This window comes from Nyctereutes procyonoides, unplaced genomic scaffold, assembly GCF_905146905.1.
Source record: "Nyctereutes procyonoides isolate TBG_1078 unplaced genomic scaffold, NYPRO_anot_genome, whole genome shotgun sequence".
Taxonomy (NCBI): domain Eukaryota; kingdom Metazoa; phylum Chordata; class Mammalia; order Carnivora; family Canidae; genus Nyctereutes; species Nyctereutes procyonoides.
In genome coordinates this window covers 32402810-32430808 of record NW_026575159.1, presented here as the reverse complement: position 1 = coordinate 32430808, position 27999 = coordinate 32402810, and the positions used below count along the sequence as shown (strand labels likewise).

General features: G+C 62.4%; 1 protein-coding gene across 4 annotated transcripts; it reads right to left on the bottom strand.

Annotated features, from left to right (window-relative positions):
* Positions 1–6705: 6705 nt before the first annotated feature.
* RHPN1 (rhophilin Rho GTPase binding protein 1) lies at positions 6706–17561 on the bottom strand. Of its 4 annotated transcripts, XM_055314375.1 has the most exons (15): positions 16693–16893; positions 13842–13957; positions 12684–12812; positions 12515–12590; positions 11955–12032; positions 11178–11308; positions 10912–11078; positions 10510–10703; positions 10010–10166; positions 9816–9926; positions 9346–9540; positions 8908–8984; positions 8555–8701; positions 8283–8444; positions 6706–7934 (listed from the first exon to the last, which is right to left on the bottom strand). In XM_055314375.1, exons 1-15 carry the CDS (start codon positions 16771–16773, stop codon positions 7776–7778), a joined length of 1980 nt encoding a protein of 659 aa, XP_055170350.1. In that variant the 5' UTR covers positions 16774–16893; the 3' UTR covers positions 6706–7775. The 4 variants fall into 4 exon arrangements, with proteins under 4 accessions (XP_055170350.1, XP_055170352.1, XP_055170348.1 ...); XM_055314377.1 differs by lacking the exon at positions 16693–16893 and adding an exon at positions 16929–17561 and having other exon boundaries at positions 7792–8444; XM_055314373.1 differs by having other exon boundaries at positions 7792–8444.
* Positions 17562–27999: the final 10438 nt, after the last annotated feature.

The following is a 27999-nucleotide window of genomic DNA, read 5'->3' as shown; positions in this document are numbered from 1 at the left end:
TGGGGGTGGCTTGGCGGGACCAGGCTCAGGTCACCTTGGGCCAGCTCCCCGCTGGCCCCTCTCGCCTGCACTCCACTAGCCCCAGTGATTCATGGTTGGCGTGTCGTCCACCAGATTGATCATCGGAGGCAGGTTCGCTTGATGGGGCCTTGGAGCCTCTGGAGCCAGGTGGCCAGGCCACCCGGAAAACCGCAGACAGGGCCTCGGCCCCCTGCCCACACCCACCCTCCCGCCCCACCTATGCCACTAATGAATTGGGATTTGGTCCACAAAACCGCAGCCCGCCGAAACCGAGACTGTCTGGCTCCAGCAGGGCCGGGGAGCTGCGCCGCGGAGCCCCCTGGGCGGACTGCGCCCCCGGCTGGGCCGCGGTGCCACGTACTCACGGCTCAGTGCAGCATCACCCTTCTGGCCTGCGGCTCCTCAAGCCACCCCGTGGGAGGGCCCCTGGGTGAGCCCCCCTCCCGGCACCCGGGCTCCGAGCAGGCGGTCTCCTGCACTGAGACCCCAGCTGGCGGGTGAGCTCGGGGGGCCGTGCGGTCCCTCCAGCTGCCTCAGCTTCCCAGGACCTGGGGCCCCAACACTACCCTCCACCCGCCTCCCCAGGCCCTAAGCCCCAGCGACCACACCTGCTGCAAACACACCCGTCAGCTGTGGCCCACTCTGCCCCCCACGCCGGGAGTCCCCCTGCCCCCAAGGGCCCTGCCTCTTACCTGCCAGGGGCCAGCAGCCCACCCGCTCCCGGGGCAGGGGCCGGAACTCGGCCCCCCTGGGCTGCTGGCCCCCTGCAGGGCAGGCCCAGGAGACAGGATGAATGAGGGCATGAGGTGAGAAGAGAGGCACCCAGCACGGGAGGGCAGCACCCCAGGAGCCCCAGGGAAGAGGAACTCCTCGTAAACTGCGGGACCGAGGGGAGGGGGGACGGTAGACCAGAGGCCGCGTGCCTGGGGCTGGGGCGAGCTGGGGCAGGGAGCCCCTAGGAGAGGGACGGGGGGGGGGGGCGCCTGCCTCTCCCCACCCTGCCCGAGATCAGGCCCGAGGGAGGTGGGCGCCAGGGGACAGGAGGGGTCAGGGTGGGAGGGCAGCTGACGGATGCAGCTGTCAGGGCGGCAGTTTCAAGGCAGGATTCCAGGAGAAAAAGAGAGAGATTTGCCAATTTAATGGAAAATCGATCGAGCGTCCGGCCGGCGCACACCCTGCCCCAGGCACAGAGGGGCTCCGCAGCTCACCCTGGGGCCTGCCCCTGCCTCCTAGTGGGGACTGGGTGCTCGCCGGCACCCGCCTCCGTCCCAGCCCCGGCCCCGTGGCCTCCGCGGAATGACAACGCCCAGGGCCTGCCCGCCGCCAGGCTGTGCCCAGGTCGAGGTGCCCGGGCCCCACAGCCTGCTGCCCACCTGCGTGTGGGGACATCAACAGCCAGCACGGCCACCAGCCCCGTGACCACCGCCCGTACCCACCATCTGAAACCCGGACCCTGGGGGCCGGCGCCGGCGCCCCCTAGTGCTGTGGCTGCCAGCATCCCTCGTACCCTGCCTGCCAGCACCCCGCTCCCGTCTGTACCACCTTCAGCACCTGGGTGAAGGGCCCCTGGGTCTGTGCGTGGGGAACCCACAGTTGAGGCAGCCTCAGCCCGGGCTGGGGTCTCCCGGGGGCTCTGGGTTGAGAGCCCCGGGCCAGCGGGGCCTGGGCGCCCGGGGCGGGGGCGGCAGGTGTCCTCTCAGAAGTAAGCGGTTGTAATGAATGGGGGGGGGGGCGCGGTAGTTCACGGTGGCCATCGGATTGCGCGGCTCAGCCTGTAACCAGCACATTATGAAGCCTAATGGATTTTTGAGGCCAGATTGATTTTTCATTAATTTGGTAAAAATCTTTTTCCTCTCCCCTATAATTCTGTCTTCAAACGCTCCTCCTGACAGCTCGATAAGTCACTCGGCCTTAATGCACGTCTGGCTCGTGGTCGGTGGGGGGGCGGGGGAGCCCAGGAGGCTGGGGGGCTGCCAATCACCTCCAGGTAAATACTGCATTATGTATGGCCCCGGAGCCTCGGCCACCCCGCGGAGCCCGCCCCCAGGGTGGGCCTTGGCGTAGGAGCTGCCGGGGCCGCAGGGTGCTGACGGCACAGCCCCCCGGGGCGGGGCCTGGGGTTCGGGGAGAACGCCAGGCAGCGAAAACCGCTCCCAGAGGGGGAGGCCTGCTGGCCCCAGAGGGCCTGACCGCCACTGGGGTCTGCCCAGGACTCTGGCCCGGCCCCTGCCCAACGGCCTGGCCCCAGGCAACCTGAGAGCAGGGCCTGGCCCCGAGACCCACACCCATCGTCATCCTCTGGAGGGGCCTGGGGCCGCGGCTGTACCTCTCAGCCCGGCCCGCCTGGGGGACCTGGGGGGCCTGAGGGCCCAGCTGACCGCTTCCTCCCACTCACCCCCTCCTCTCATCCCACCGGCTCCCCCTCCCTTGGCAGCTCCTATGTCTTCCCTCTGGTCAGTGTCCCTGCCCCCTCCTGCCCCCAGTTCTCCAGGTTGCCCCTGACCATCTCCCGGGGCTCCAGGTGACCCTCTTGCCCCGGGGGGCCGTGCCCAGCAGCTGGCTCCTGACTGGAGCTGACCCCATCTCAAATGCACCTGGCTTCCTACAATCATGGTCCCAGACCTGGCCCGGGCACCCCAGAGCCTCGGCCCGCTTCTGGGGCTGATTCTTGAGGTGTTGGGGGCGGCGGAGGTGGTGGTGGGGTGCGGAGGCTGTGGGGGGACAGCAGAGGCGGTGAGGTGTGGAGGCGATGGGGGTATAGAGGGTGTGGGGGGGTGGAGGCCCGCCCACTTCGTCCTCTAAAGGAGCCCCTCCATCTGCTGGCCCTGGCGCGGCCTGCACAGCTGGGGGGACGGGGGGTGGGGTGTCCCTCCCGCTCCCTGGAGCTGACCGAGTCTGCGTGCCATCCGTTCATCAGGCGTGCAGGCTCCGACGTGAAGTCTGTGGGGCCGTGACGGGCAGGATGACTCCCGGGCACGAGGGGATTCAGGGGGGAGCTTATCTCCTCAAGAGGAATTCAGAGCGTCCCCTGCAGCAGAGCTCCCATTAGCCTCTTGTCAGTTGGAGCTCAGGCAGGGAAACTGAGGCCCAGACACACACTCTCAGGTGCTTTCTCTGCAATGGGGAGAGGGCGCCCTCTGTTCCGGGACAGACCGTCACAGCAGAACCCTGGGCTCCAGGTGGGTGCCTCCCTCCACCAGGGGCCACCTGCCCTTGGCCTTGCACATCCCGCCTTTACTCCCCTGGGCGCAGGTGAGGAGGAGGCCCCTGCCGCAGGCCTGCTCCTTGGGCAGAGGGGAGCCAGGTGCCAACGGGAGTCCCAGGTCCCTGGAGGGGGAGGCTGGGAAGGTGGAGGCTGTAAGGCAGGGAGAGAGTGGGGATGGCTAGGGACAGCCTCAGGTGGGGCACGGCTGGCGTCCGGTCCCCCACGGTCACTGGCGTGGGAGGCAGGCTTGGGGTCAGAGACACGGAGCTGACGGCCCCTGGGCCTGGCCTGGAAGGGGCGCACTCCTCGGGGGGGCGGGAGGGAGCGGCCACAGGGGTCAAAGATCTTCCCCGACCGGTCGGAGCCCTGGGTGCGCCTTGGTCAGCGAGAACCTGGGCAAGTCCCTGTCCTCGCCGCCCTCCCGACTGGACTGGGAGCCAAGGCACCCGGCCCCAGGAGCCTCTCGGCGCCCCCCAAGCAGAGGTGCGGCCGGGGTCAGCCGGGGGTGGCGGGAGCACGGATAGCACGGGCAGTTCTGCTGCGGCAGACGCAGGGGGGCGGCGGTCCTCTGCTGTCCCCAGGGGACTGTGGGTTCCCAGGGCCCTAAGGTGTGTGTCAGGGCAGCAGCCCGGGGCTGTGTTGCCTCTCCCCGCACCAGGAGGCAGATGGCCACGCGGCCAGCAGCGGGCTGGGGGACACTGGGAGGCTCTGGGCGGCACCCCACCCGCCTCCTTGGGCTGGGAGCTGGAGGCTCCGGGCAGCGGCAGGGGCGGCAGTCTCTGGCCCACGCGCTCTGTGCCCTGGGCAGGGCTGCCCTCACCCCGCTGGGACAGCAGCATTGAGCTGGCACCTCCCCAATGGGCCTCCTGACGCATCCCCGTCCTTCACCCCCCAGCTGTCGCCACACGGACAGACGGACAGACGCAAACTCCGATCCGCCCTGGGAGCCCCTGGACCACCTGGCCATTCCAGCTGGGGGGCCCACTGAGCCCCGTCCCTCGCCGGCAGGCTCCGCCTTTGGGCCCAGCCCAGCCCCTCCTGCACGCAGAGAGCCCCCCCCCCCCCCGCCCCCAGCACCGCCACCTCCACCCAGGCCCAGGCCCCAGGCCATCAGCACCTCTGCTCAGCTTCCTCGGATGGTTCCATTGGGTCCGTGCGCCCGCAGGGAGTTTGGGGAGGTCCACTGAGCTGTGCGCTGGGTGAGCGCACAGACCCCCGGCCTTGGGCAAGCGAAGACCTGGCCGCAGGGCTGGGGTGGGGACAGTGGGCTGGGCAGCTCTGCGGGCCTCACGCCCCCCGCACGGCCAGGGGGTTGGGGGGCTGTTCTGAGGCCCCGATGTGGCTCCACACAGACCACGAGTGACTGCACAGTCCTGGGCCGAGGCCTCCCCAGCCACCCAGCCCCGGCCCCTCTGTGCCTGCCTCAGTCTACCCCTGATCCCCTAAGAGGTGGGGTTGGCCCAGGAGCCTCCAGCTGGGCCTGAATCAAGGCCACCCCCTGCCTGAAGGAACCCCGATATGCCGTACCTGCTCCCTGCCCTCGCCCCACGGACACCAGCCCTGGTGGGTTTGGGGAGGCAGGGCGGAGTGCAAGGCAGGGAGCAGCCCGCATCCCGGCAGCCTCCTGGAGGCCAGCGGAGGCCAGCGGCCGAGGGCTGCAGGGCGGGTGCTCCGAGGCCGCGGGGGTGGGCGGTGGGGCGGGGTGGGAGGCCCGCGGCCGCGGGCCGTCTCACCCGCTCGGTCACTCTAGCCAGATGCCCCCAGATGCGGGTGCTCAGGCCACGTGACCCAGCGTGCCTCCAGATGCCGGGTGTGTGTGTCCAGGGCCGCCGGGACTGAGCCCACCGCCCCCCCATGGGTCACGGCCTATCCCACAGGACACGCTGAGGCCAAGAGGTATGAGGATGTGCGTGAGGCTGCGCCCAGTGCCCTGCGGCCCTTCTACCAAATGACCATAAACCAAGAGGCTTTAAACAACAGACCTGTCTGGGCCCCAGAAATCCTAAGTCAGTGTCTGCAGGGCCACGCGGCCCTCGGGGGCTCCCTCTTGTCCCCTCCAGCTTCTGGTGGCCGCAGCCCTGCAGTCTCTATCCCCTTCTTCGCATGGCTCCCCTCTTCTGCCTCCTGAGGGACACCCATATTCAGGACGATCTCGTCTGCCTGCACTTGCTCTCCCAGGCATGGGGTTGGCACTGCTGCGTCTCCCACTTACCACCTCCCACACGCCCCACTTCTGGGTCCCCTGGGGCCTGGGGACCACCCCCATGCTGTGCGAGCTCAGGGCATCTCACCCCCCTGTGGACTCCTGGTGTGTTCCCGGAGTGCCACCTTCCGTGGCTTCAGCCCCGGGGTCAGGGTCCAAGGGACGAGGGAGTGAGGCCACCCTCTTATCAGGGTCCCTTTGGGTGGGGCCATGGCATCGATCTAGGCCCAGCAAGGAGGCTCCTGGGCCAACCCCGCCTCTTAGGGCATTAGGGACGGTCGGTGCTGCAGTGGAGGCACCCAAGCTGAGCCCAGCCAGTGGGGGTGGAGGGACCCGGAGGACAGTGAGTCCCCCCCCCCCCCCCCCCCCCGCGCCGCTCATCTAGGGCCCGCCCCCAGCCGTGTCCATCGGCCTCCCCAGCCTCTGCTCACATTAATCTCCTCGAGGCTCACTGCTGACCCAAGCGAAACTGAGTTTGCTTTTCCCCCTCTTGGCAGTTTTCTGTTGGCAAAGCAAAAAGGATCGCAGCGCACACTCACCCCGACCTCCCTGCCAGGGGGGACCGCTCTGGAAAATGAGATGTCCCTGCATGGAGCATGGTGGCGCACGGACGGGTCCCTGCACACGGGCCCTGTGTGGTGCTGGTCGCGGGGGAGGCGGGGGCTGCTACTCCGGGAAGTGCCCCGAGTGTTGATCCGCCCTCCCCAGGGGGCACACGCGGGGACCCTCCGGGGCATTCAGCCACTGTGCCCCCGGTGGCGTGTCTGTGACACACACATAGGTGGTGCGCTTGACCTAGAACCGGTGGTCGGGGTGGGGAGCCCAGAGTCTGGACGCGGGGGGGTGGGCATCCCCTCAGGGCCCAGGATACACCGGCAGGCCTCTGGTGCAGCTGGACTGGGCCCCTCGCTCCCCAGCCCGTCACCCGCCTCCCTCCCTGGGAAAGGGGTCCTGGCAGCGAGAGGCAGATCAGGGGCCCTCGGAACCCCCAAACCAGGGGCAGGGCCTGGCAGCAGGACCTCAGAGACCCCCTTGGGGAGCTCCCGACCACAGGGGTCATCGACATGGATGGGGGGGAACCGACCCACGGCAGCCCCCAGCCCCCGCCCCCTCGTCGCTCCCCCCCATCCCCGCCCCCCCAGCTGAGGAGCCCCAGGCACAGGGCCTGCGGTGCCCACGTCTTCCTCTTGGGTCCAGACTCCCATCAGAGATAGGGGGTCGCAGCATCCTCCTGGACGAGACCTGCCACCCCGTCATCCCTGATTAGCAGGTAATGGCCTCTTTGACGCGCAGTTTTATTAATTGAATTAGTAAGCGCAGAGGTGACCTTGGCTGGTGGCGCTGAGGGGGGCGTTCTCCCAGGAGGGCAGGTGGGTCGGAAGGAACGCACCTGGCCGCCCTCGCCTGGCTCAGTCAGGGGAGCCCTGCCCCCCACTCAGAGCCCCCCCCACCCCGTGGTTACCACCAGAGGCCGGCGGGGGGGGGGGGGGGGGGGGCGGGGGCTGGGAGGAGGCTGCCCCAGCAGGTGGCGGCACGCTGCCCGCCCGCCCCTCCCCAAACGCTGCCTCCAGCGGACAGCGGTCGCCCCCTGGTGGCCACGCAGACTCCGGGCCAGCCGGGCCTTCACCCTGACGCCCGCGGCCTGCTGGACAACTTGGGGCAAGTCTCCCGGGGTGGGGGTCAGGCCCAGCGGGAGGCTTGGAGGAGGCCCGGACAGCAGTGGCCGGGTGGTTCGAGGTCCGTGCCTGGCGCTGAGGCGTGACCGGGGTGCAGAGCAGAAGCAGAGGCCTGGGCCCGGTGGGACGTCCCTGTCCCTGTGGGACGCTGCCCACAGGGTGGGTGGTGCAGCAGGCGCCCAGAGCCCCGGCTGGCCTCTGGGGTGCTGTGGGGCTGGGCCAGTGGCGGGGTCACTGGAGGGTCACAGCGCCAGGCCCAAGGTAGGGTGTGGCCAGGGTGCGGTCTGTCCAGGGGCGGGGGGACGGGGCACCGAGCATCTGGGCTTCAGGGACCCACAGCCGACACATTACCCGACCTGCCCCACCTCTCCAGGACAGCCCTTCTCCACCTGGGAGGCTGCTCTCCTGGGGGGGGGGCACTTGGGGGATGCATGAGGACAGGGCAGCCCAGCGGCAGTGTTCTGGCGTCTGGACTCCGCGCCCAGAGCAATGGTGACACTCCCCGTGGTGGGTGCAGCACCCGGCCACCACCACTGGGCTCACACACACAGCATCTGACATCGTCTTTAATGGGCAGCTCCGGCCACTGGGATGGAGGAGGGCGTAGGGGCAGGGGAGCTGGCCCCTCACCGCCGCCCTGGGCACCCCCAGGGGGCGGGTGGCCCACGGCTCAGGGCTGTGGGGACAGCCTCCCTCTGCTCTTGCCCCTCTTGGCCTTGCGGCTCCAGCCAAGGAAGGGCCTGGGGCTGGCTCGCACAGGAGCTGGCGTCCCCCCCCCACACTCCTTCTGGCTCCGCAGAAGCCCCCCCAGGGCTGGCTGGTGGTGCCCCTGCAGTCGAGACAGAAAGGATTAAGTGAGCACCCCTGCCCGCCTGCCTGTGGCCAGCCCGGGGAGATGGCTGGTGGCCGTCCAGACGAGCTGTGGTCGTGAGGGCGACAGTGCAGCAGCACCCCCGCCGTGGGCCACACTGGGCTGAGTGAAGGCAGCTCCAGCAGCGGGAGCCTGGGCACACCGAGCCGTGGAGGGCAGGGAACGGCGCCGGGTGGAGGCCAGAGTACAGGTGGTGCTGCCCACAAAGCTACCCAGTGAGGGTGGCCCACACGCAGCCTCCTCTTCCCAGGGCCCTCCTGGCATCTGGGGATGTTGGGGCCCAGGGGAGGACCCTCCCGGGCTCACCGTGCCGGGTGGCTCTGCCCGGGGCAGCAGCGTCACCACCTGCAGGCTCACACCCTCATCGCCCACACCCTTCAGCTGTGCCACCACCTCGGCGTGCTTCCACCACTTGCACGGCTGCCCATTCAAGGACACGATGTAGTCGCCCTCCTGCAGGCCGGCTGCCTGCGGGGAGACGGGGGTCTGGGAGTGGGCACCCGCCACCTCCGGCCACAGTCCCATCTGCCCGCTCCAGGCCGGGGGCCTCGGCTCTGGGGGTGGGGTGGGGGCCTTACCGCGGCTGGGCCCCCCGGGATGACAGCGGCAATGAGGACGGGCGCGTCTCCTCGCAGCGTGAGGCCAAAGCCAGCCTCTCCCCGGGTCATGTGGACAGGCCCCACCAGCCGCCAGCAGTTCTTGGCTGAAAACACGGACAGGGGCCCCTGGGGGTGGGCGATGGGGCGTCAGCGGCCTGGCCAGGCCCCACAACACCTGCCACCCCATCTCTACGTCTTGGGTCAGAAACCAGGTGCAGCAAAGGGCGGGAGCAGGCTAGGCCACCACCAGGCCCAGGGTCCTCCCCCAGGGCAGGGCCACCTGCCTGAGCCCCTGCTGAAGGGGAGGGGTGTCCTGGGCAGGGGACGCTCACCAGCCGGTGGAAGATGTCGGTCACCTTCACGCTGGAGAAGCTGGGCGCCCTGATCTCTGGCTTCTGCTGTGTTTTGGCTGAAATGACAAAGGTAAGGCGAGGTCAGGGCTATGCCTGAACTCGTGGACCCTCAGGCTCCTGGGCCGCAGCCAGGACTGGGGTCAGCTGGAGCCGAGCAGGTGTCCTGAGGAGCCGTGGCCGCAGGCACAAGGGACTCCTGGGCCCGCGGCTCCCCCTCTGGCTATCCCGCCGGCTCCCATGGAGCAGGTGCCGCCGCCCCGCGCAGGTCTGCCTCCCAGGCCGCAGCTTGCAGCCTCCCCGGGGCAGGAACCGCCGGCGGGGATGGCGAGGCCCCCCAAGAGCGAGGGAGTGTGCCCACGTGGGCTCCCCGCCAGGGCTCAGCCCCCCGCCACCGTCCCGATGGGCCGGGCTGCTCACGCTGGATGTCAGGAGCTTCGCTGGTCTCCAAGAAGTCGTCCTCGCGGTCGAGCTCCGAGTACTTGGCCAGCGAGCAGCGCAGCGCCCGGGCCAGCACGGCCTGTAGCAGGTCCACTCTGCGCAGGGCCCGGCACACGGCGTGCAGCCGCAGTGCCTCCTCCTGGCCCAGGATGGCCTGCTTTAGGTGCGCCTTGCCTGCGGGGATGCAGCCGGCCCGTGCCCGTGGGCGCCGCGGCCAGAGGGCAGGTGAGGGGTCTGGGTCCATCCCAAGGGCCCGCCGGCCGCTCTGGGACGGGCTGCCCCCCACGAGCACCCGCACACGCCTGGCCTTCCCGCCCCGCCTGGGCCATGAAGGGGACGTCCCGAAGGTGAGCTGGCGACTGTTCCCGCCGGTGCTGGGACACCAGGCGTGCCCGTGACAGGCGACTCGTGAAGGCTGGGTCACTCAGTCCCCTCCACACCCCCCTCACCGAGCTTCCTGCGCTCCTCTGGCTCCTCAGGCCATGCGGAGCCCCAGGGCTGGGACGTGGCTGGCGACCCGCGGAGGGGCTGCTGGAGCGCCGGGAACCCCACCTGGGCCGCTGCGGGGGTCAGAGATGGAGAGGGCCGTGAGCCCGCGCACTGGGGCCTGTGCAGCACACAGATGCGGGGCCAGGGCACTCACGGGGGCTGTCACAGAGGGCCACAGCCGCGTGGTAGTGGGCCAGGGCGCGGAAGTGCTCAGCCTTGACGTGCACCAGGGCAGTCCAGGGGAAGGGCACGTAGTCTCGGACAGGAGGCTGGGCCATGGTCTGGTGCACCAGCCTGTACTCAGCTGCCACCTGCCGGCACGTCGTGTGACACTGGGGTTTCCTCTCGGGCTCCAGGAGGAGCCCAGCAGCCTCAGCCCCTGCCCCTTGCCACCCTGAGTCCTGGCCCCTACCTGCCCCGCAGCCCGAGCTGAGCCAAGCTCAGGGGTCTGGCCCCAGTTTCCGCTCTGCTCGGTGCTGCCCCAGGGGCAAGGACTCAGGGCACTGGGGTCCTGCCCAGCCCCAGAGACCAGGCCAACAGGAGACACAGCCATGTCACCCCGCACCCCTGCAGGACCCTCGGTCCAGGCCCTCCTGCTTGTGCAGCTACCACACTTGGCCAGGTCCCTGTGGGACAAGGGCTCCCTGTCCTCACCTGGGCAGCCTCCTGGGCCAGGCGGAGCTGGGCCACACCATCCTGGGGGGTCGCAGGGGGCGGCAGCAACAGGCCCTCAAAGACGCACTCCTGGGCCTGGGCCGTCATGAGTTGCTCCAGCATGGAGAGTGAGGCGGGGCTCATGTCTGGGCTGGGCGCTCGGGAGAAGTTCTCCCGCAGGAGACTGAAGGCCCCTGCAGAGGGGCGCTCACAGCAGGCGGCCAGGGCTGCCAGTGCCCCCCCTAGGCCTGCATCCCCCAGGAAGGGGCTGTGTGTGCGCCTGACCCCCTGCACTGGCGGCCACCCCCGCCAGCTCTGGTCCCGGGGAAGGGGCTCTTCTACTTGCAGATGCACGCCCCCCCCAACTGCGGCCGTGGGGTCCAGGGTCTGGGCTGCCCTCACCAGCAGCCCTCTGAAAGGCCTCGATGGCGCGCCTGGTGCCCTCAGGGCAGGAGCGGTCCTGGCGAGCCCCAATCTGGGTGTGGAGAGCCCCAATGTTGAAAAGCACGCTGCCCTTCTCGAAGGCGAGGGCCCGCTGCTGGGCCGGGACCCCCGTGAGCGAGTCGTACCTGTGGGTGGGGCGGGCAGGCTGGCTGAGCCGAGAGTCTCAGAAGGGCCTCGGGGCAGTCGGTGGTGGTGGTGGGGACCCCCCCCCACTCCCATCCTACCAATGGAAGAGTAGCCCGAGGCTCCCGGCAGGGGCAGGGGCAACGAAGCGCGCCTCCAGGAAGCAGAGCTGGTTGTAGTAGGCCATGAGCAGCTCCAGGCCCGCCTCGCTACGGCTGGGCGTCCGAATGGCCTGCGGGGTAGGCAGCAGCTGGCCCCAGCACCCAGGCCCAGCCCAGGGCACCCACACCACCCAGCGAAGTCCCTCAGATGTCACAGCCCCATGGGAGCACTCCAGGGTCTGGGGGGGGGCACAAGGTCACACGGAGGCACACCTGTCTTCTCTGAGGCTGCTGGGGCCCCACCCTGGGGATGCAGAACACAAGGCAGAGGCCCGGGCAGGGTCCCCAGGAGGGGACAGCCACAGGGCAGCCGTTCCTAAAGGGCCAGCAGCATGTGGTGAGGACAGGACCTCCCTGGTATGCAAGGAGCCGTCTGTGTGCCCCGGGTATGCACCTGTCTCTGCGCTGTCCCCAGAGCTGCCCCAGTCAGGGACCCCTGTACTGTGTGTGAATGCCTATGCCAAGCTCCTCTTCCTGAGCCTCAGTTTCCCTTGTGAGCTGGGAGTAACTGGTCTCCAGGGAGGGGAGAGGGGGAGAGTACGGGAGGGGGAGGGGGGAGTATGGGGGGAGGAGGGATGGAGAGAGGGGAGTGGAGGGAAGGAGAGAGAAGGGGAGGGAAGGGGGAGGAGGGAGGAGGGAAGGGGGAGGAGGAAGAATGGAGGGGAGGGGAGGGGAGGGGAGGGGCAGCGGGAGAGAAGGAGGGGAGAGCCCAGGCACCTGCCGCAGGTCTTCCAGCTCCCTGATCTCGGCCCCGTAGGAGGCACCGTCCTCTCCGAAGTGCCCAGAGATCAGCTCCTGGGAGGGGAGGGGCAGTTGCTGGCCACTGGTCACCCAGTGCAAGGTGGGCAGTCAGCAGCGGAAGGAAGCCCCGGGCCCTGGGGCAGGGTGTGTAGGGCCGTGGGTCCCCTCCCTGGCCCTGGGGCTCCTGCCCCGCAGACACAGGGTGCGGAGGTGCAGTCCCTTATGCCCCCGAGGCCGTGCGATCTGCTGAGGCTCCAGGTCCGGCCAGCACCCGCTCTGACTGCAGGCCCAGCCCCCAGGCACCGGGCTCTCGGCGACAGAGGGATGACCCGCGCTGCCCAGCCCACCGGGGCGCTCCTCTCCAAAGCCCAGCCAAACGGAACCCCCCCAGCCTGGGCAGCTGGGTGGCCCCAGGCCACTCTTCCTCCCTCTGCCTGGACCGGGAAGCCTCCTGGACCCCTCGGACGCCAGGGCAGCCCGTGTGGCTCTCGGCCGCAGCCCCGTCCACCGGCCCCAGGGCCCCAGTCAGCACTTACCTTCAGGGCCGCGGACCAGTCCAGCTCCTTGGTCTCCTTCAGCCCCAGGGGGATCATCAGAACGGCGATACCTTGGCTGCAGCCAGAGGGGCAGAGCCGCAGGGCGCTCGCGAAGGCTGGACACCCCCCCGCCCCCGCCCTGACCCGGGCCACGCGGTCCCGCGCGCACCTCCCGGGCCCATCAGCCTCCACGCTGCCGTTGAGCTCCTCCAGCTCCTCCTTCAGCAGCTGCAGGCTGGAGTTGACGTAGCTCAGCTCCAGGACCACCGTCTCCCTGACCTGGGCGTTGCTGGTGGCCCTGCGGGAGGCACGGGGTGGGGCTCTGCAGGGGGACTGCGTGCCCCGGGCCTCCCCACCCCCGTGCTCACAGCCCCAGCGCCCCCCCTGTGACCTCCCTCTTCTCCTGAGTCCCCCTGCAGTTCGGGGGACTCCCATGCACGCGTACATATGGCGCCTCTGGCCCGAGCACATCAGCTAACACCCAGGCCGCCCAGGGCACAGGCTCTCGCCTCCCACCACCTCTCCCCTGGAGGCGGGCCCTGGTGCAACCTCCACAGCGACACAAAACCAACCTCTCTGGAAGGCTGGGGTCAGACCCTCTCTGTGCCTACATCGGAGCACCCGACAGAAGGGGCAGGGAGTCCCCGGAAGGCCAGGCTGACAGCAGGGACGGGTTGCCAAGGTGGCGAAGGGTTGGAGGGCCCCTTGCACCCAGCAGACCCCAGAACCTGTCTGCCGGCCCTGCACACACCGGCTGTGGCTCTACAGGTTGGACCACATCCCTGGGCCATCGCCCATAGAGTGGGCTCCTGGAGACATGGGTGAAGGTCTGAGCAGACATGCAGCTCACTGTTCCAAGGGGGATGCACCCCTTCGGCCTGGAGGACACTTTCCTGGGGCCACAATCTTGGGGGATGTGTCACAGCTCAGCCTAAACAGTGCCTCTGCTGAGAAACCCCTGCTGTCTCCACTCACAAATCAGGGGCTCCCACACCACACCCCAGCTCCCTCCAGCCCCACGTGGCACTTGGCTGACCCTGGGCTGACCCTCGCCAGTGAGGCCCACCAAGGCAGGAGCCCAGGTGGTCTGTGAGGGTTTCAGTTGTACAATATGGCTGCCCCAGACTCCAGGGGGAGGCCCAGCCTCGCCTCCTGAGCCTGCAGCAGCCACAGTCACCTGCTCACGTGTCCATCTCCCAAACCAGACCACAGGATCGGGCACCCAGCTGGGTCACTGCCTTGTGTTCAACATAGGCTGGTTTGCAGAGGGCCTCAGGGAGCAGCGCCGCCACCCTCCTGAGGGATGGGGATGGCCGCCGGCACTCACCTGTAGAGGTTCTCGGCACCTGTTCGCATCCGTAGCTCCTTGGTGATCTGCTGGTGGACCTGAGCCCTGCGGCTCTGCAGGCGGCCGGGCGCTGTCTGGGCCAGGGGGTCACAGCCCTGTGGAGAGGCTGCAGGTCACAGGGGCCAGGCCAGGCCTCTGCCAGCAGCTCCCAAGGGCCAGAGGACTCTTGCAGGCAGGGAAGGGGGCGGTCACCACAGGTGAGTGTGAGCCAGCTCCACGGACAGCAGCAGGCAGGCCTGGCGGAGGTGCATGAGCGCAGAAGCTGGGCATAGTGCGTGATGCCAGAAAGGAGGGGCGTGGGGGCAATCAGGCCAGAAAGGACAGAGTGGGGGGGACAGGGCTGGGACCAGGGCCCCAAGAAGCAGCTGGGCCTGTACTGTGGGGCCAGCACCAGTGCGACGGGGCTCTGGGAGCCCCTGGCAGGAAGTAGCCAATTGCTCACCACACAGCCTTCTGCACTTCTTTTTTTAAAGATTTATTTATTGGGGTACCTGGTGGCTCAGTCAGTCAAGCATCTGCCTTCAGCTCAGGTCATGATCCCAGGGTCCTGGGATTGAGTCCCATGCCAGGCTCCCTGCTCAGTGGGGAGTCTGCTTTTCCCTCTGCCCCTCCCCCTGCTTGTGTGCACATGCATGTGTGCTCTCTCTCTCTCAGATAATTATTTTTTTAAAAAAAATATTTTATTTATCTACTCATGAGAGACACAGGCAGAGGGAGATGCAGGCTGCATGCAGGGGGCCCGACGTGGGACTTGATCCCAGATCTCCAGGATCATGCCCTGGGCTGAAGGTGGTGCTAAACCGCAGAGCTACCCAGACTGCCCTCTCTTAGATAATTAAAATCTAAAAAAAAAAAAAAAAAAAAGATTTATTAATTTTAGAGAGAGGTAGGTAGTGCGCTCGCACAAACACAGTGGGGTAAGGGGCCAAGGGAGAGAATCTCAAGCTGACTCCTCTCTGACCATGGAACCCCATGTGGGGGGGGGGTTTGATCTCACAACTCTGTTACTGGAGAATGGGGGGGGGCAGAGAAGGTCAGGGGCTTCGGTAAGCCCCATGGGGAGTTGGAGCAGTTCTCAGGGCCCAGGCCACCACGCCTCCTCCTGGTCAGTTAGGAACCTTCTGTTTGGGGGATCCCTGGGTGGCGCAGCGGTTTGGCGCCTGCCTTTGGCCCAGGGCGCGATCCTGGAGACCCGGGATCGAATCCCACATCGGGCTCCCGGTGCATGGAGCCTGCTTCTCCCTCTGCCTGTGTCTCTGCCTCTCTCTCTCTCTCTCTGTGACTATCATAAATGAATTAAAAAAAATTAAAAATATTAAAAAAAAATAGGAACCTTCTGTTTGGGACAGTCACCAGCCCTGGAGCTCAGAAGAACTTCTCAGGATGCGCCTTCCCTGAGCTAAGTCCACAAATATGGTCACATGGCCCCTGAACAGAGTGGGGATGAAGACGGTCCCTCCCAGGACCCTGCCCTGATGCAGCGACAGCTTCCCTGGTGCCTACCATCTTCCACATGCCGCAGGAAATGGGGCCTATTTTCCTTGGTGTGTACCCCCCAATCAGGCACAGGGCAGTTTCAGATGCTTTGGGGGCTATATCTTGTTCTACTCCCTCAAAGAGAGCATCCTAAAGAAAGCCTCCCACCCTCCCACGCTGAAGGCTCCTGGAACATGGCCACCTTGGATTATGCTCAACGTCTCGCCCCCACTCCAACGTTCTCAAGAGAGATCACCAAGGAAGCTCTCTCAGGCTGTCTCCTCTCCAGGAGGCCTGAGACCCTGGGGGTAGGGGTGCAGGCCAGAGCCAAAGCTCCATCCTTCCCCTTCTGAAGGTGCGACTGCAAAGCTGCAGCAGGTTCTAGAGGTTTGGGGCCAGCAGCCATGTCCATCTGCCCAGGGAGGGGGTGGTCCATGTGCTGGGCAGAGGCCATCAGCTCAGGAGGGCTGTCTTCATCAACACCGTTCACCTGGTCTCAGATGTCCAGTGCTCCTGGAGATGTGCTGGAAGGGGCGGGGCGGGGGGGGGGGGACGACGGACCTGCAGCCTGGGAGCCAGAAGCTACTCTGAGCCCTGTAGCGCCCCACATGGGCCTGGTAGGGACACTGGGATGGCCTCTTGTGGCCCCCAGGGAACGCCTAGGCTTCAGGCCCCAGACAGGCAGCCCCCTCCCTCTCAGCACTCCCATCCCCTTGCAGAGATTCCCCAGTACTCCCGGGCATGGCCCGCAGTCCTAGTCAGCGCCCCAGGATTAGGGACCTCAGACGGGGAGGAGGTGCGCGGTGAGCGAGGAAAGGACAAACTGCCCAGCTGTGGGGTCCTCCTGCCACTTCCTGTCCGCGGGAGGCTCCCGCTGCCGGCGCGGAAAGTTTCGGTCAGGACAGAGCCAGGCGCCCGGGGCAAGGCTGAGCAGCCCGGGCGAGAGGGAGGGAGAAGCTAGGGAAGGAGTGACGGGCACGGGGAGCTGGCACGGGGAGCTGGCACGGGGCCGCAGCCTCAGACCCGAGCCCAATACCTGCCTAGCGGGCCCGCGGCGTCCCCGAGCGGCGGAGAGGCGCTGAGCTCTACTGAGCCGCACAGGCTGTGCCCCGGACGGGATGAGGGGCGCCCAGCGCAGGCAGGCGGGAGGGCCCGGCCTGTGCGCCGTGCCTCAGTTTCCCCGGAGGGCAGCCTCCGGAGCGAGGGCGGGGGGCTGCCACAAGTCTTGGAGCGCACAGACCTGAGAGGCCGCGCCCACCCCGCAGCCCCGCGCCCGCCGGCGGCAGGTGGCAGCCAAGGTGGGCTGGGGTCCCCGACCCCCCCCACGGGCCCCCGGCCCCGCGGACGCGCCCACCTTTCGAACGCTGCCTGCCGCCTGCAGCCTCGTGCTGTCCTCGCCGGCGCCCGGGCCGCCCGGCCTCTCCTCGGGGATCATTGCCGCCCACCGTCCGGGCCGCGCCCGCCTGGAGGCCGAGGCTCGCGCAGGTCCCTCTCGGGGCCGCGCCGGGTCCCCCAGCGTCCTCCCCTCCCGGGTGGCTGGCGTGGGCCGGCTGGGGGGGCGTGGCCCAGGAGCCGAGCGTGCGAACTTACCTTTGCCCAATCGGCGGCCGCGGCGACGCCAACGAGCAGCGGCCCCAGCCAATCAGGGTGCGAGGGAGGCGGGCCCGCTCGGCCAGGCCCCGCCCGCGCGGGCGCGGAGTCTCGGGAGAATGCGGTCGCCCGTGACAACCGCCTGGCCCGTCGCCCCGCGGCCCGGCGGGGCGTGGACTGCGCATGCGCCGCAGCGTCCGCTCAGCGTGCGGAAAAGTTAGAGTAAGAGGGAAAAAGACAACTCCCTGCTCGGCCTCCGGAGCCGCTCCACCGGCTTGCACCGAGCTTTCTCGAGAATGCCCGAGCTTGCACCGCGCGGTTTGGTCCCGCCCCAGGGATATAACGGCGGTGTTAGAGCTGGTGCGGGTCCTTCCTCTCCGCTCGCTCGCAGACGCCGGCTCGGCCCTGGCCTCCGCTGTCACGGCGGCAGAACCCGCTTCCAGAACCTTCCTTCGAACCGCTCCCTGGAACCCGACCCGGCAACCTGCTTGTGGAATCGTCTTCCGCTGGGGATCCCTGGGTGGCGCAGCGGTTTAGCGCCTGCCTTTGGCCCAGGGCGCCATCCTGGAGACCAGGGATCGAATCCCACGTCGGGCTCCCGGTGCATGGAGCCTGCTTCTGTCTCTGCCTCTCTCTCTCTCTCTCTCTCTCTCTCTCTCTCTCTCTCTCTGACTATCATAAGTAAAAAAAAAAAAAAAAAAAAGGAATCGTCTTACGCAAACACCTTCTAGAACCAACTTGGCCTCCAGGACCAGCGCGGCCTGCAGAACTGGCCTGCTTCCAGGATCAGACTATGTTCAGAGCCTGCGCTCCCTGCAGGGTTGTTCCAGCAATGTCACTCCATAACTTCCGTGAGGCCCTGGTGGCCCCGGAACACATGCAGATTCCCCGTGAGGCTCTCCCCACCTAACGGCACACCTTTTGTAGGGCAGAAACACCAGGGCACAAGCAGTAAGCAGCGGTCATAAGGCCCTCTGACGGGGCAGCCTTTCCCACCTACCCGCCCGCCCGGTCCTGCGGGGCTGCGCCCCGGGCTCCTCTCCCGCCCCCGCACGCGGCTCGCAGGCTCGCCGCAGTCCACAGAGCTAAGCCCTGCACGCTAAGCTGCTTGGCCGGCCCTGGCCATCTGACACAACAATAGCAACAACATAAGACAGTGACGACTAGGAGGAAAATAAAAAGTAATCACAAAATACTACCTGAGTCAGCTGTGCATTCCTTTCCATTGCCTTAATAATGTAATCAGACATCCTCCTGGCATCTTGACCCCAGGGCAATTAGAACTTGAGTCTATTAGGAGGAGGGGAGAGGTGAAGGGGGAGGAAGACCGGGCACGGTGGAGGGGAGAGATGCTGACACTTCATCTTCCTGAGCCTAAGTCAGTGAGAAGCCACAATTAAGAAACAGCGCTGCAGAAGCATGTTGTTCAGAATTGTGGGACTCAGTCCCAACTCACCAACTCCAGGAGTCACAGGGGTTGTACCTGGGGAGGGGCAGCAGGGCGCAGGGGGATGCTGCTGTTTCGCTAAGCAGTTCTTGCAGAACTATGTGGTTGGTGAAACTGCTCCTCCAACAATAAAGCAACTCCAAAGCTTGTTTTTAGAGAGTAAATGTTTAGAAGATGGCAATAAAAAACATCCAATGGAAAACATAACCATTTTAAGTGAGGAGATCTTTTGTTTTTTTTTAAGAGTTTACTTATTTATTCATGAGCAACATGGAGAGAGAGGCAGAGACACAGACAAAGGGAGAAGCAGGCTCCCCAAAGGGAACATGATGTGGGACTTGATCCCAGAACCTCGGGACCCCGACCTGAGCAGAAGGCAGATGCTCAACCACTGAGCCACCCGGGTGCCCCAAGGAGATATTTCTAAAAAAGGTTTGAATTGAAAGAAAGTTACAACACAACTGCATGTTACCTAAAATGTGACTAGATGGTAAATGACATTATATAAAATGTATGGAATAGACCAAAGGAAATTCTGCAAACCTAGGTAACTTTACTGCCTATACACAGGTGTGTGTATATATACATATATGTGTATATGTGTGTATATATGACATCAATTCACCAAATCAAAAGAAAATACAAAGAGGAAATTACTAAAGATTAAAAGTTGACATGAGTCATATAGCAAAAAAGCTGAGCATTTGGGAAAAAACAAAGATGACAAATCCTTGGGGGCCCGTCAGTGAAAAAAGAGACGGACGGTATCAAGGAGGATTGGCCTCTGACCGCATGGGATTGGGACACAGTCATGTCTACAGGGAGTGAGATGTTTATGATTTGTCCCCAGACCACCATTCAGAGTGGGTGGCAGAGGCACGGGGTGCGACCCAGGGTACTCACTCCCAGGCTCCTGTCCTGCGCTTTCCACCTTGTGAGAGAGATCAGATATTCCTCCTCAGGCCTCATTTCTGTGCTTTCAGGAAGGAAAAGAGAAAAGAAGTGTCAAAAAGGAAAGCAAAACATGTCCCCAGCTCCCCATGACTTTGTCACTTTGTTAAACACGGCCACACACGGTGCAGGGGAGGCCAGGAGTTCCAGCTGGCACCTTGCTGTTCCAAACACAGTCAGGTCCTGTGGATCAGGAAGACAAGAATGGCTCTGGGGTGACTGTGAGTCGTGCCTTGGAGGGAAAACACAAATACACCCCACCTGAAGAAAGGGAAAAGGGCACCATCCAAGCCACAGGGGAGATTTTACAAACTAAGAAAACATCATATGGGATCCCTGGGTGGCACAGTGGTTTGGCGCCTGCCTTTGGCCCAGGGCGTGATCCTGGAGACCCGGGATCGAATTCCACGTCGGGCTCTTGGTGCATGGAGCCTGCTTCTCCCTCTGCCTATGTCTCTGCCTCTCTCTCTCTCTCCCTGTGTGACTATCATAAATAAATAAAAATTTTAAAAAAAGAAAACATCATAAATGTGAACTGGAAGATCTAGAGAAAATGTAAGAGTCTGTATCAAGACTTCAATGGTCAAAGTTGACCCAAGAAAGCAGAGAGAAGAGGAGCAGACCAGTAGCCATGGACTAAACTGCTAAGACGGGATCTGGACTCTGACAGGCCCGCGGCGGGTCTGCCCACCCAGGCGGCCCAAAACACGGGCTTTCTCTGCTCCTCGAACCGAGCCCCGTTACCCAAGGGATGCTGCCCACCCCCTCCCAACAGCTTGCCAGCCTAAAACCCCAGGTCCGATGAAGAGAGGGCACAAGGCACTGTGGATCGCTTTCATCAACAAACATAAGCTGCTGGCTTTGTCAGTGGCCTGGCCCAGTTGCCTCGCCCCTGTCATTAGAGTTTTGTTTGGCTTGTGTGACCACTTCCTTAGTGAAGCCACATGCTCCAGGGAAGGATGGCCAGTCTCGGTCCCCGTAGGGGGACCACGGCCATATAACCAGAGGGTGTTGGAACCATGGGGTGGGGGTACCGTCCGAAGCTGGGGCCGTGAAGTGGCCTGTGATGCCTGGGCACACAGGTACAGGCTCACTGTCCCAGATGCCAGCAGGACATAGTGACCCAAAGAAGTCACCTTGGGCCTTGTACCACTGATGGATCTGCATCCAGAGGCTTAGGATGCAGTTGGTTAAGAGGGGAGTCTTCAGAGTACCCCTGGAAGGGTCCCACAGGAGGAGGCCATGTCTCCCTGCCTCTGTTCACTGTCATTACATTAGGTGTAATGCCAAGCACCGTGTGGTCACCTTGCACCTTGGGTGGGAGCCACAGACATACAGAGGGTGGCAGAGAACCCAGGCCCTGCTCCTCTTCTCCTGAGATAACCAATCCCCTTCCCATCCCAGTCCCTTCAAGTAGGGCTTTCTGATACTTGAAGCCAAATGTGTCCCAACACAATGTATATATACACCTTGAATATAAATAACAGCAAATGAGATCCAGCAGTGAGCTCATGCACGGCCTGCCCTGACCAAGTAGATCCCACGTCAGGAACCCACCAGCCAAGGCGATCTCACCAACATGTTCACAGAAGAATCTGCTGTGCGGTAATCGGCATAGGGCCCCCGATTCAGCCGCTGTTCTATACAAAAGTCCAAGTACAATAGAAATGGAAGGGACTCTTTAAATTTGATAAAGACAATGTATCAAGTGCTGACAATGAGTATATTACATATTGAAATCTTAAATCCATCCATGTCTATTTTTTTTTAATTTTTAAAATTTATTTATGATAGTCACACAGAGAGAGAGAGAGGCAGAGACACAGGCAGAGGGAGAAGCAGGCTCCACGCACTGGGAGCCTGACGTGGGATTCGATCCCGGGTCTCCAGGACCGCGCCCTGGGCCAAGGGCAGGTGCTAAACCGCTGTGCCACCCAGGGATCCCCTATTTTATTTTTTTAAAAGATTTTGTTTATTTAATCATGAGAGACACAGGCAGAGGGAGAAGCAGGCTCCATGCAGGGAGCCCGATGTGGGACTAGATCCCGGATCCCCAGGATCATGCCCTGGGCTGAAAGCAGGCCCTAAACTCCTGAGCCACCCAGGGGTCCCCTCCATCCATGTTTAAACCAAGGTGTGAGCCCCTGCTACTGCCACTATTCTGAGTTGTTCTGTAGTTCTCACTTATGAAATAATAATGACGGTGATGATGTTGATGCAGGAAAACAAAATCTTATGATTAATATTAATTATATTCAGATGACATGGTTGCATAATTTGAAATCCCAAGAATATTAGCCAAAGGAACTGTCAGAACTGACTTGAGAATTTGGTAAGGTAGCTAGTTTTAAGCTATGTTAGCTATGGAACGGTGCACCCCTTCAGATATCGAGGCCCTACCCCCAACCTGACAGTGTTTGGAAGGAGGGTTGGGGGGGTGATGAGGCTTAGGTGGGGTTGGAGCCACAGCAGGATCAGTGCCTCGTCTGAAGATGCTCTTTTTTTTTTTTTTTTAAGATTTTTTATTTATTTATTCATGAGAGACACAGAGAGAGAGGCAGAGACCCAGGCAGAGGGAGAAGCAGGCTCCCTGTGGGGAGCCCGACGTGGGACTCAATCCCTGGATTTCAGGACCATGCCCTGGGCCAAAGGCAGATGCTTAACCGCTGAGCTATCCAGGGATCCCCTGACTCGTCAGAAGAGACTCAGAGCTGGCTGGCTCTCTCCAGCAGGCCGGCCCAGGCGAGAAGGCGGCCATCCGCAAACCAGGGAGACGGCCCTCACCCGGAGCTGAAGCAGCTGGCTCCCTGATCTTGGCCTCAGCCTCAAGAATGGTGAGAAAATTAATTTCTGCTGTTGTAAGCCGTGCTGCCTGTGGGATCCTGTTGCAGCAGCCTGAGCTGATTAAGACACTATATAGAGATCAACTGCTTAACACACACACCACACACACACACACACACACACACACACACACGACTACAAATAGAAAAACAGAAATCAGGAATACCTTCTGTCACACATGTGACAAGTCTATAGGATGTCTAGAAGAAACTTAGTAAGAAATATACCGTCTATGAGATGTGTACCCTTTTACTCAGCAACTTAAAGCCAGACTTGAATCGTGGTTGCACGTACCGTGCACCTTGGTGAAAACATGGACTTGCTGTAAAAATGTCAACTCTCCCAAGAGGTGGCTTAAAGATTCCCGTGTAAGCAAGCAGACTGCCAACGATGTGACAAGAAAAAGGAGATCATTCGAATGAACCCAGGGTTGAAGGAACACTTTATATCGAAACAGAAAATCTGGATGCCGTTGAAAAGGTTGTACAATATAAAGATTTAATATTTCTATACACCAAAAGACATCAGGAAAAAGTCAAAAGACAAAGAAGACCGAGGGGAAAATTGCCAACACATGCTATAAAGGAGTGAGCGCCCCTAATGGCAGCCTCTAAAACTGATTCCAGAATAGTCCAAGGTGAGCACAGACAAGGTGAGGAAGGTGGTGTCAGTCTGCGTGGAGCCGGGAGAGCACACGCCACCCCAGCTGTTTCAAAAAGAGGAGACCGAGCCCAGCATGGGTGCGGGGTTATGGAACAGCGCCCAAGGGTGGTGGTGGCCGGCGGGATGCCCCAGGGCCCCGGGGGGTGGGAGCCAGCGCTGCTGCAGCTGCAGGTGGCTGTGACCTCCCTCCCTCCTTCCCGAGGCCGCGGGCAAGGCAGACTCCAGCTGTGCGGCCTCCGTGTGGTACAGGTGGGTGGAGGGTGGCTGGCATGGGGCCGGGACCAAAGGGTGACATCCCACCCAGGATACAAACACGAAATACACACGAAAACATGCTCTCCTGCGCCAGGGGTCAGGGCAGGGCGAGCCGGAGCAGTGGGACGCGGGGCTTTTCCACGGGCTCGCCAGACACGGGGAGGGCGGTCAGGGGCTGCTGGCGTTGGGAAGGCAGGCCCACCCGTGAAGAGGTAACGCCTTTCAGGTAAGTCGTCTGGAAGGAGCTACTGACGTCTAGAATATGCACGCTCTGCTTCCACGAACCTGCTTTTAGAAATCACACTTTTTGTTTTTTGGTTTAAGATTTTATTTGAGAGAGCCAGCACCAGCAGTGGGGAGGGTCAGAGGCAGAAGCAGGCTCGCCTCTGAGTGTGGACCCCGACGTCATCGCCTGAGCTGAAGGCAGACGCTTCATCCACTGAGCCCCCCAGGTGCCCCCAGGAATCACATCTTCTGAAGTAAAAATGTCAGAATACAAAAGTAAAACAAGGGATCCTTGGGTGGCGCAGCGGTTTGGCGCCTGCCTTCGGCCCAGGGCGTGATCCTGGAGACCCGGGATCGAGTCCCAAGTCAGGCTCCTGGTGCATGGAGCCTGCTTCTCCCTCTGCCTGTGTCTCTGCCTCTCTCTCTCTCTCTCTGTGTGTGACTATCATAAATAAATAAAAATAAAAAAAATAATAACTTCCCTTTAAAAAAAAAAAGTAAAACAAACTGCAGAATACCATATGTATGGGGAAAAAAATCCCACTTATTTTAAAAAGAAAGACCTGGGTGGCCGAGTGGGTGAGCACCCACCTTTGGCCCAGGTCATGACCCCGGGGTCCTGGGATCGAGCCCCGCATCACACTCCCTGCTCAGTGGGGCACCTGCTTCTCCCTCTCCCCCTGCACCCCCCTCGTGCTAATAAATAATAAAATCTTCAGAAGACAGACTAGGACGACGACTCCCAATATGCCTCTGTTTGTGTAACTGGCAGCACCGCCCGCCCAGTTTGGCTATACACCCTTCTGTGTTATGGGACTTGTCACAGCAACAATGCACTACTGTACCTCTGAAGTTAAAAAAAAAAAATAAGAGGAGAAAACGAGAGAATGAGAAATGAGGACATGGAGAATTTGGGTTAGAAAAGGCAGAGGGGATGGCCGGCTGGCAGCTGGAGGGTAGGAGGCCACCATGGGGTTTCTGCAGGCGGAGGCCGTGCGGGGGAGTCGGCCTCACGCCTGCACACAGATCAGTACTTCGCAAACCCGCACCCAAGAGGCTCTTGATGGGAACGTGAACACTCGGCCCACCAAGCCAGGAAGAAACTCAGGCTCATTTCTGAGCCTCTGCAAGTCCCATGAGAGGACCTGGTGGCGGCAATTCAGAGACTTGCCCGAAGCAGCCCGGACGTGGCAGGAAACTGAAACCTGGACCCCCGCCGGGTCTGGTACCTGCTACTTGCACCAGCCCCCCTCTGGTCGGACCGGCTGTGGGAAAAGCCACTGGAGAACCGTGGTCGGGGGCCACTGGTGTAGATAGAGAAATTCAGGTGAAAACAGCCGATTCCAAAAAAATCCTCCTGGTGCCTGGGTTGGACCACTTCCAGGACTATCCCCAGAGGTGCTGAGAGATTCGGGTTTGGGTGTTTCGGCTCAATCTTGAATGTCAAGGAAGTGGTGGCCCTTCAGCGACCTTCTCTCCTCCTGAGTCTCCATCAGGCGATGGTGCCGACCCTGTTCATTTACACTAGCATTTCTTCCGAGTGGGTGGCAGGGGAGGCAGGCTTGGGAGACACAGGATCGGGGGAAAGCCAGCTAATTTAATTACACATGTGTTTGTTTACAGTGTGGCGCGCTCAGACTCTGGAGTTTCGCTGTGCACCTGTACTTAGAGGGTACACGACACAAATTGAAAAACAAATAACGGTGAAGCACGAAGAGGACATGATGTACTGCAGCGTGCGAGCCACTTGTCTGTGACAAATGGAGTAGCGGGCTCCGCAGGACCACAGGAAGCCTTAATCAATGGCAGTAATCGCCCCCGATGCATCAGCGCTGGGGGTGTCATGGAGGACGCTGGAAGAGAATCAACAGAACGTGAAAAATGAATTGTTTGTAAATACTATCAACAATTTTGTGTTTGTGAGCTAGCCATTCATCATTCGGAGACCGCCTTCAGTAAAAGATGCACCTGGCTTCCTGGTGAGCCGGCACAATCAATCCCACCCAAGTCAGGGGGCCAGCTTGGGGCTGTCAAAGGCCCCAGAGGACAGACACACATATTTATTCTTATTTGAAGAGGAGCTGAGAGTCATTTGGAGGGGAGCGGGAAGAGCCACTGGGAGGAATGGCTTGCTGTGGGCAAGACGTAAACAGCCGTTTGGGGGCGCCTGGAGGGCTGTCGGTTGTGTGTCTTTGTCTCGGGTCATGATCTTGGGGTCCTGGGATCCATCCCCACATCGGGCTCCCTGGTTGTCCCTCTGCCTCCCCTCACTCATACTGTCTCTCGAATAAATAAATAAAATCTTAAAAAAAAAAGTCATTTGGGAACACAGAGAAGTCCTTAAAGCTCCCTTCCCAGGGTGTGTACCCAGGGGCCCCGGTGGGAGCGGGGTCTGTGGCCACTGAAAGCCCACCACACTCTAGATTCTTCCCTCCTGGATATAAAGGTACAGGGTGTGTGCATGGGAAGGAGGGAGGAGTCCTGCTCCGGGCGAGGAAGTTGGCTTGCCTGCTGACTTCTGGGGAAATGGCACTTTTCGGGATTGAGGTCTGAGGACATAGGGAGTGGGGAAGAATGATTGTCTGAATGTCTGGGCCCCATGGGCACTTTACTGGCCACTGTGGGGAACTGGCTCCATCCTTAGAACAGCACAAGGCTGAGCACTGGTGTCAGTGGTTGGCATTTACTGGTCTGACCACAAGCCAACAGCTGGTCGGCTTCCACCACTGAGCCCTGCAGCAGATCCTACTGCTGAGGAACCACCTTGGGCCAGAGGAGGCAGGGAGCTCTGGAGGGGCAGCGGATGGGTGTGGAACAGGGTGCTGAGCTGGAGCCTGGGTGAGGGTGCGGGCAGAGCCACATGCGGGTATCTGTGCTGTGTAGCCATCAGAGAACACTCAGGGACGGGGGCAGGCGAGCTCACCACAGTGGTCAGGAGGAGGAAGGGCAGCCTGGAGCAGCAGGGACCAAGACAGATGGTACCCAGAAACCTGCGGAGGGACGAAGTCCGAGGAGAGCCAGTGACTGCTGCCTTGTGTCATGCTGCCGGCGGGTACGGGGATGAGACCAGGGATGTGCTGGAGACTTCTCAGGGGAGTGTGCACAAAAGGCTGCTCTGATAACGATCAAAAGCGAGCTGGAGAGGAAGTGGACACAGGCAGTGAAGACGTGTCTGGGGAGTTCTGCTCTTGCGGGAGCACAGAACTGGTGACCCCGGGCCATGGGGTAAGGGAGGGCCACATGGCCAGCTGGCCTTTAACAGAAGTCCTAGCAGTCCACCCACAGAACAGAAGGCAGCGGAAAGGGGGACTCGGGCACAGCGCAAGTGGGTTGGGAGGGTGCAGGGGCCCTGTGGACTGTTTCTGTGTGCTGGTGGCACAGGAAGCAAGGTCCCCACTGACAGAGGGCTTCGGAGGGACAGGGGAGGTGGTAGGAGGGTGGGGGCGAGAGGGCACGGGCCAGCCAGATGATGCCTTGGACAGTGACCGCGCCCTACTGATAGCTCGTGACACGGAGGAAAGAAACCCCTCAATTTCAAAAAACCGTAATTCATTTGCAACCTAAGCCAGAAGGACTCAGATTCCACATGGAGGGAACTCTGACGTCACCACTGCATACCTTGTTGTCAGATAGTTTGGGATAGGATTTATAACATGCCTTTGACGTCTGCCCAGCCAGTCACCTGAGAACAAGGCTTTTACCTTACCGTGTCCCAAATCTGGGACCACCTAGACATAGCCACCCGCAAAAACATATATCATCAGAAAATATGCATCATTCATCTACCGAGCAAAAAAGGGGGCATTATTCAGTGGAACCAAAGCTTCCTTCTCTCTGAAAACCTGTTTCTATTTTCCACGTATGACTAATTTTTAATCTTAGTGACTGAGCGGTAATGCCATTGTCACTGATGCTGACAAGGGGGTTTTTTAAGAAGCATATGATAGATGTTGCCTTCACGGTACCCTTTTTTGGTTATTGTTCCCGTGGTGTCCTGAATACAATGAGTTCAGGCTCCGCGGGGCTCTAGCAAATGCAGGCACAATTGCAGATTAGATGCCATCTTCATGCAAAGCGCTGGCGGCACCGCTCACAGGCGGTGTGAAGCCTCCGCCCGGCCACTGCTCACCAAGGCAGGAAAACAGCTACGCACCGAACGTCCATTTGTTCGGAAGGCAGGAAAACGGGGTCTTTAATAACCTCACAAAAGGCACTAGAACATATGAAACACTCCAGCTGCAACGCAGGGAACGAGTGCGGGCCTCCTCCGTGGTGTCAGGAGGCTCTCCTGGGGGGTGGCAGGGGGCAGGGGGCAGCCGCCGGCCACCCTCGCGGACTGGCACCTGCTGCGCTCCTGGCCCCGGCGCCTCCGCCCTCACTTCTGCGTCCCGTTGAGCCCGTCTTCCAGCTTCCCACGGGCCTCCCGGCCTCAGGAGCGCCGCCCAGGAGGGCCCAGGAAGGGAGGGACGGGCTTCTGTTCCCTGGGTGCTGCCCGGGGCACCGAGCCCCCAGCACCGAGCCCCCAGCACACGCGCACGCGCACTCACACGCAGCACGGCCGACGCTCCCAGCGCCCTGGCCACGGTCCCCACGCGCTCCCCCTCCTTGTGCGAGCACCTGTGACCTTCACGGGGACCTCAGCCCGAGTCGGGCCCCAGCCCAGGGCACCCAGCGGCCCTGGGCCTC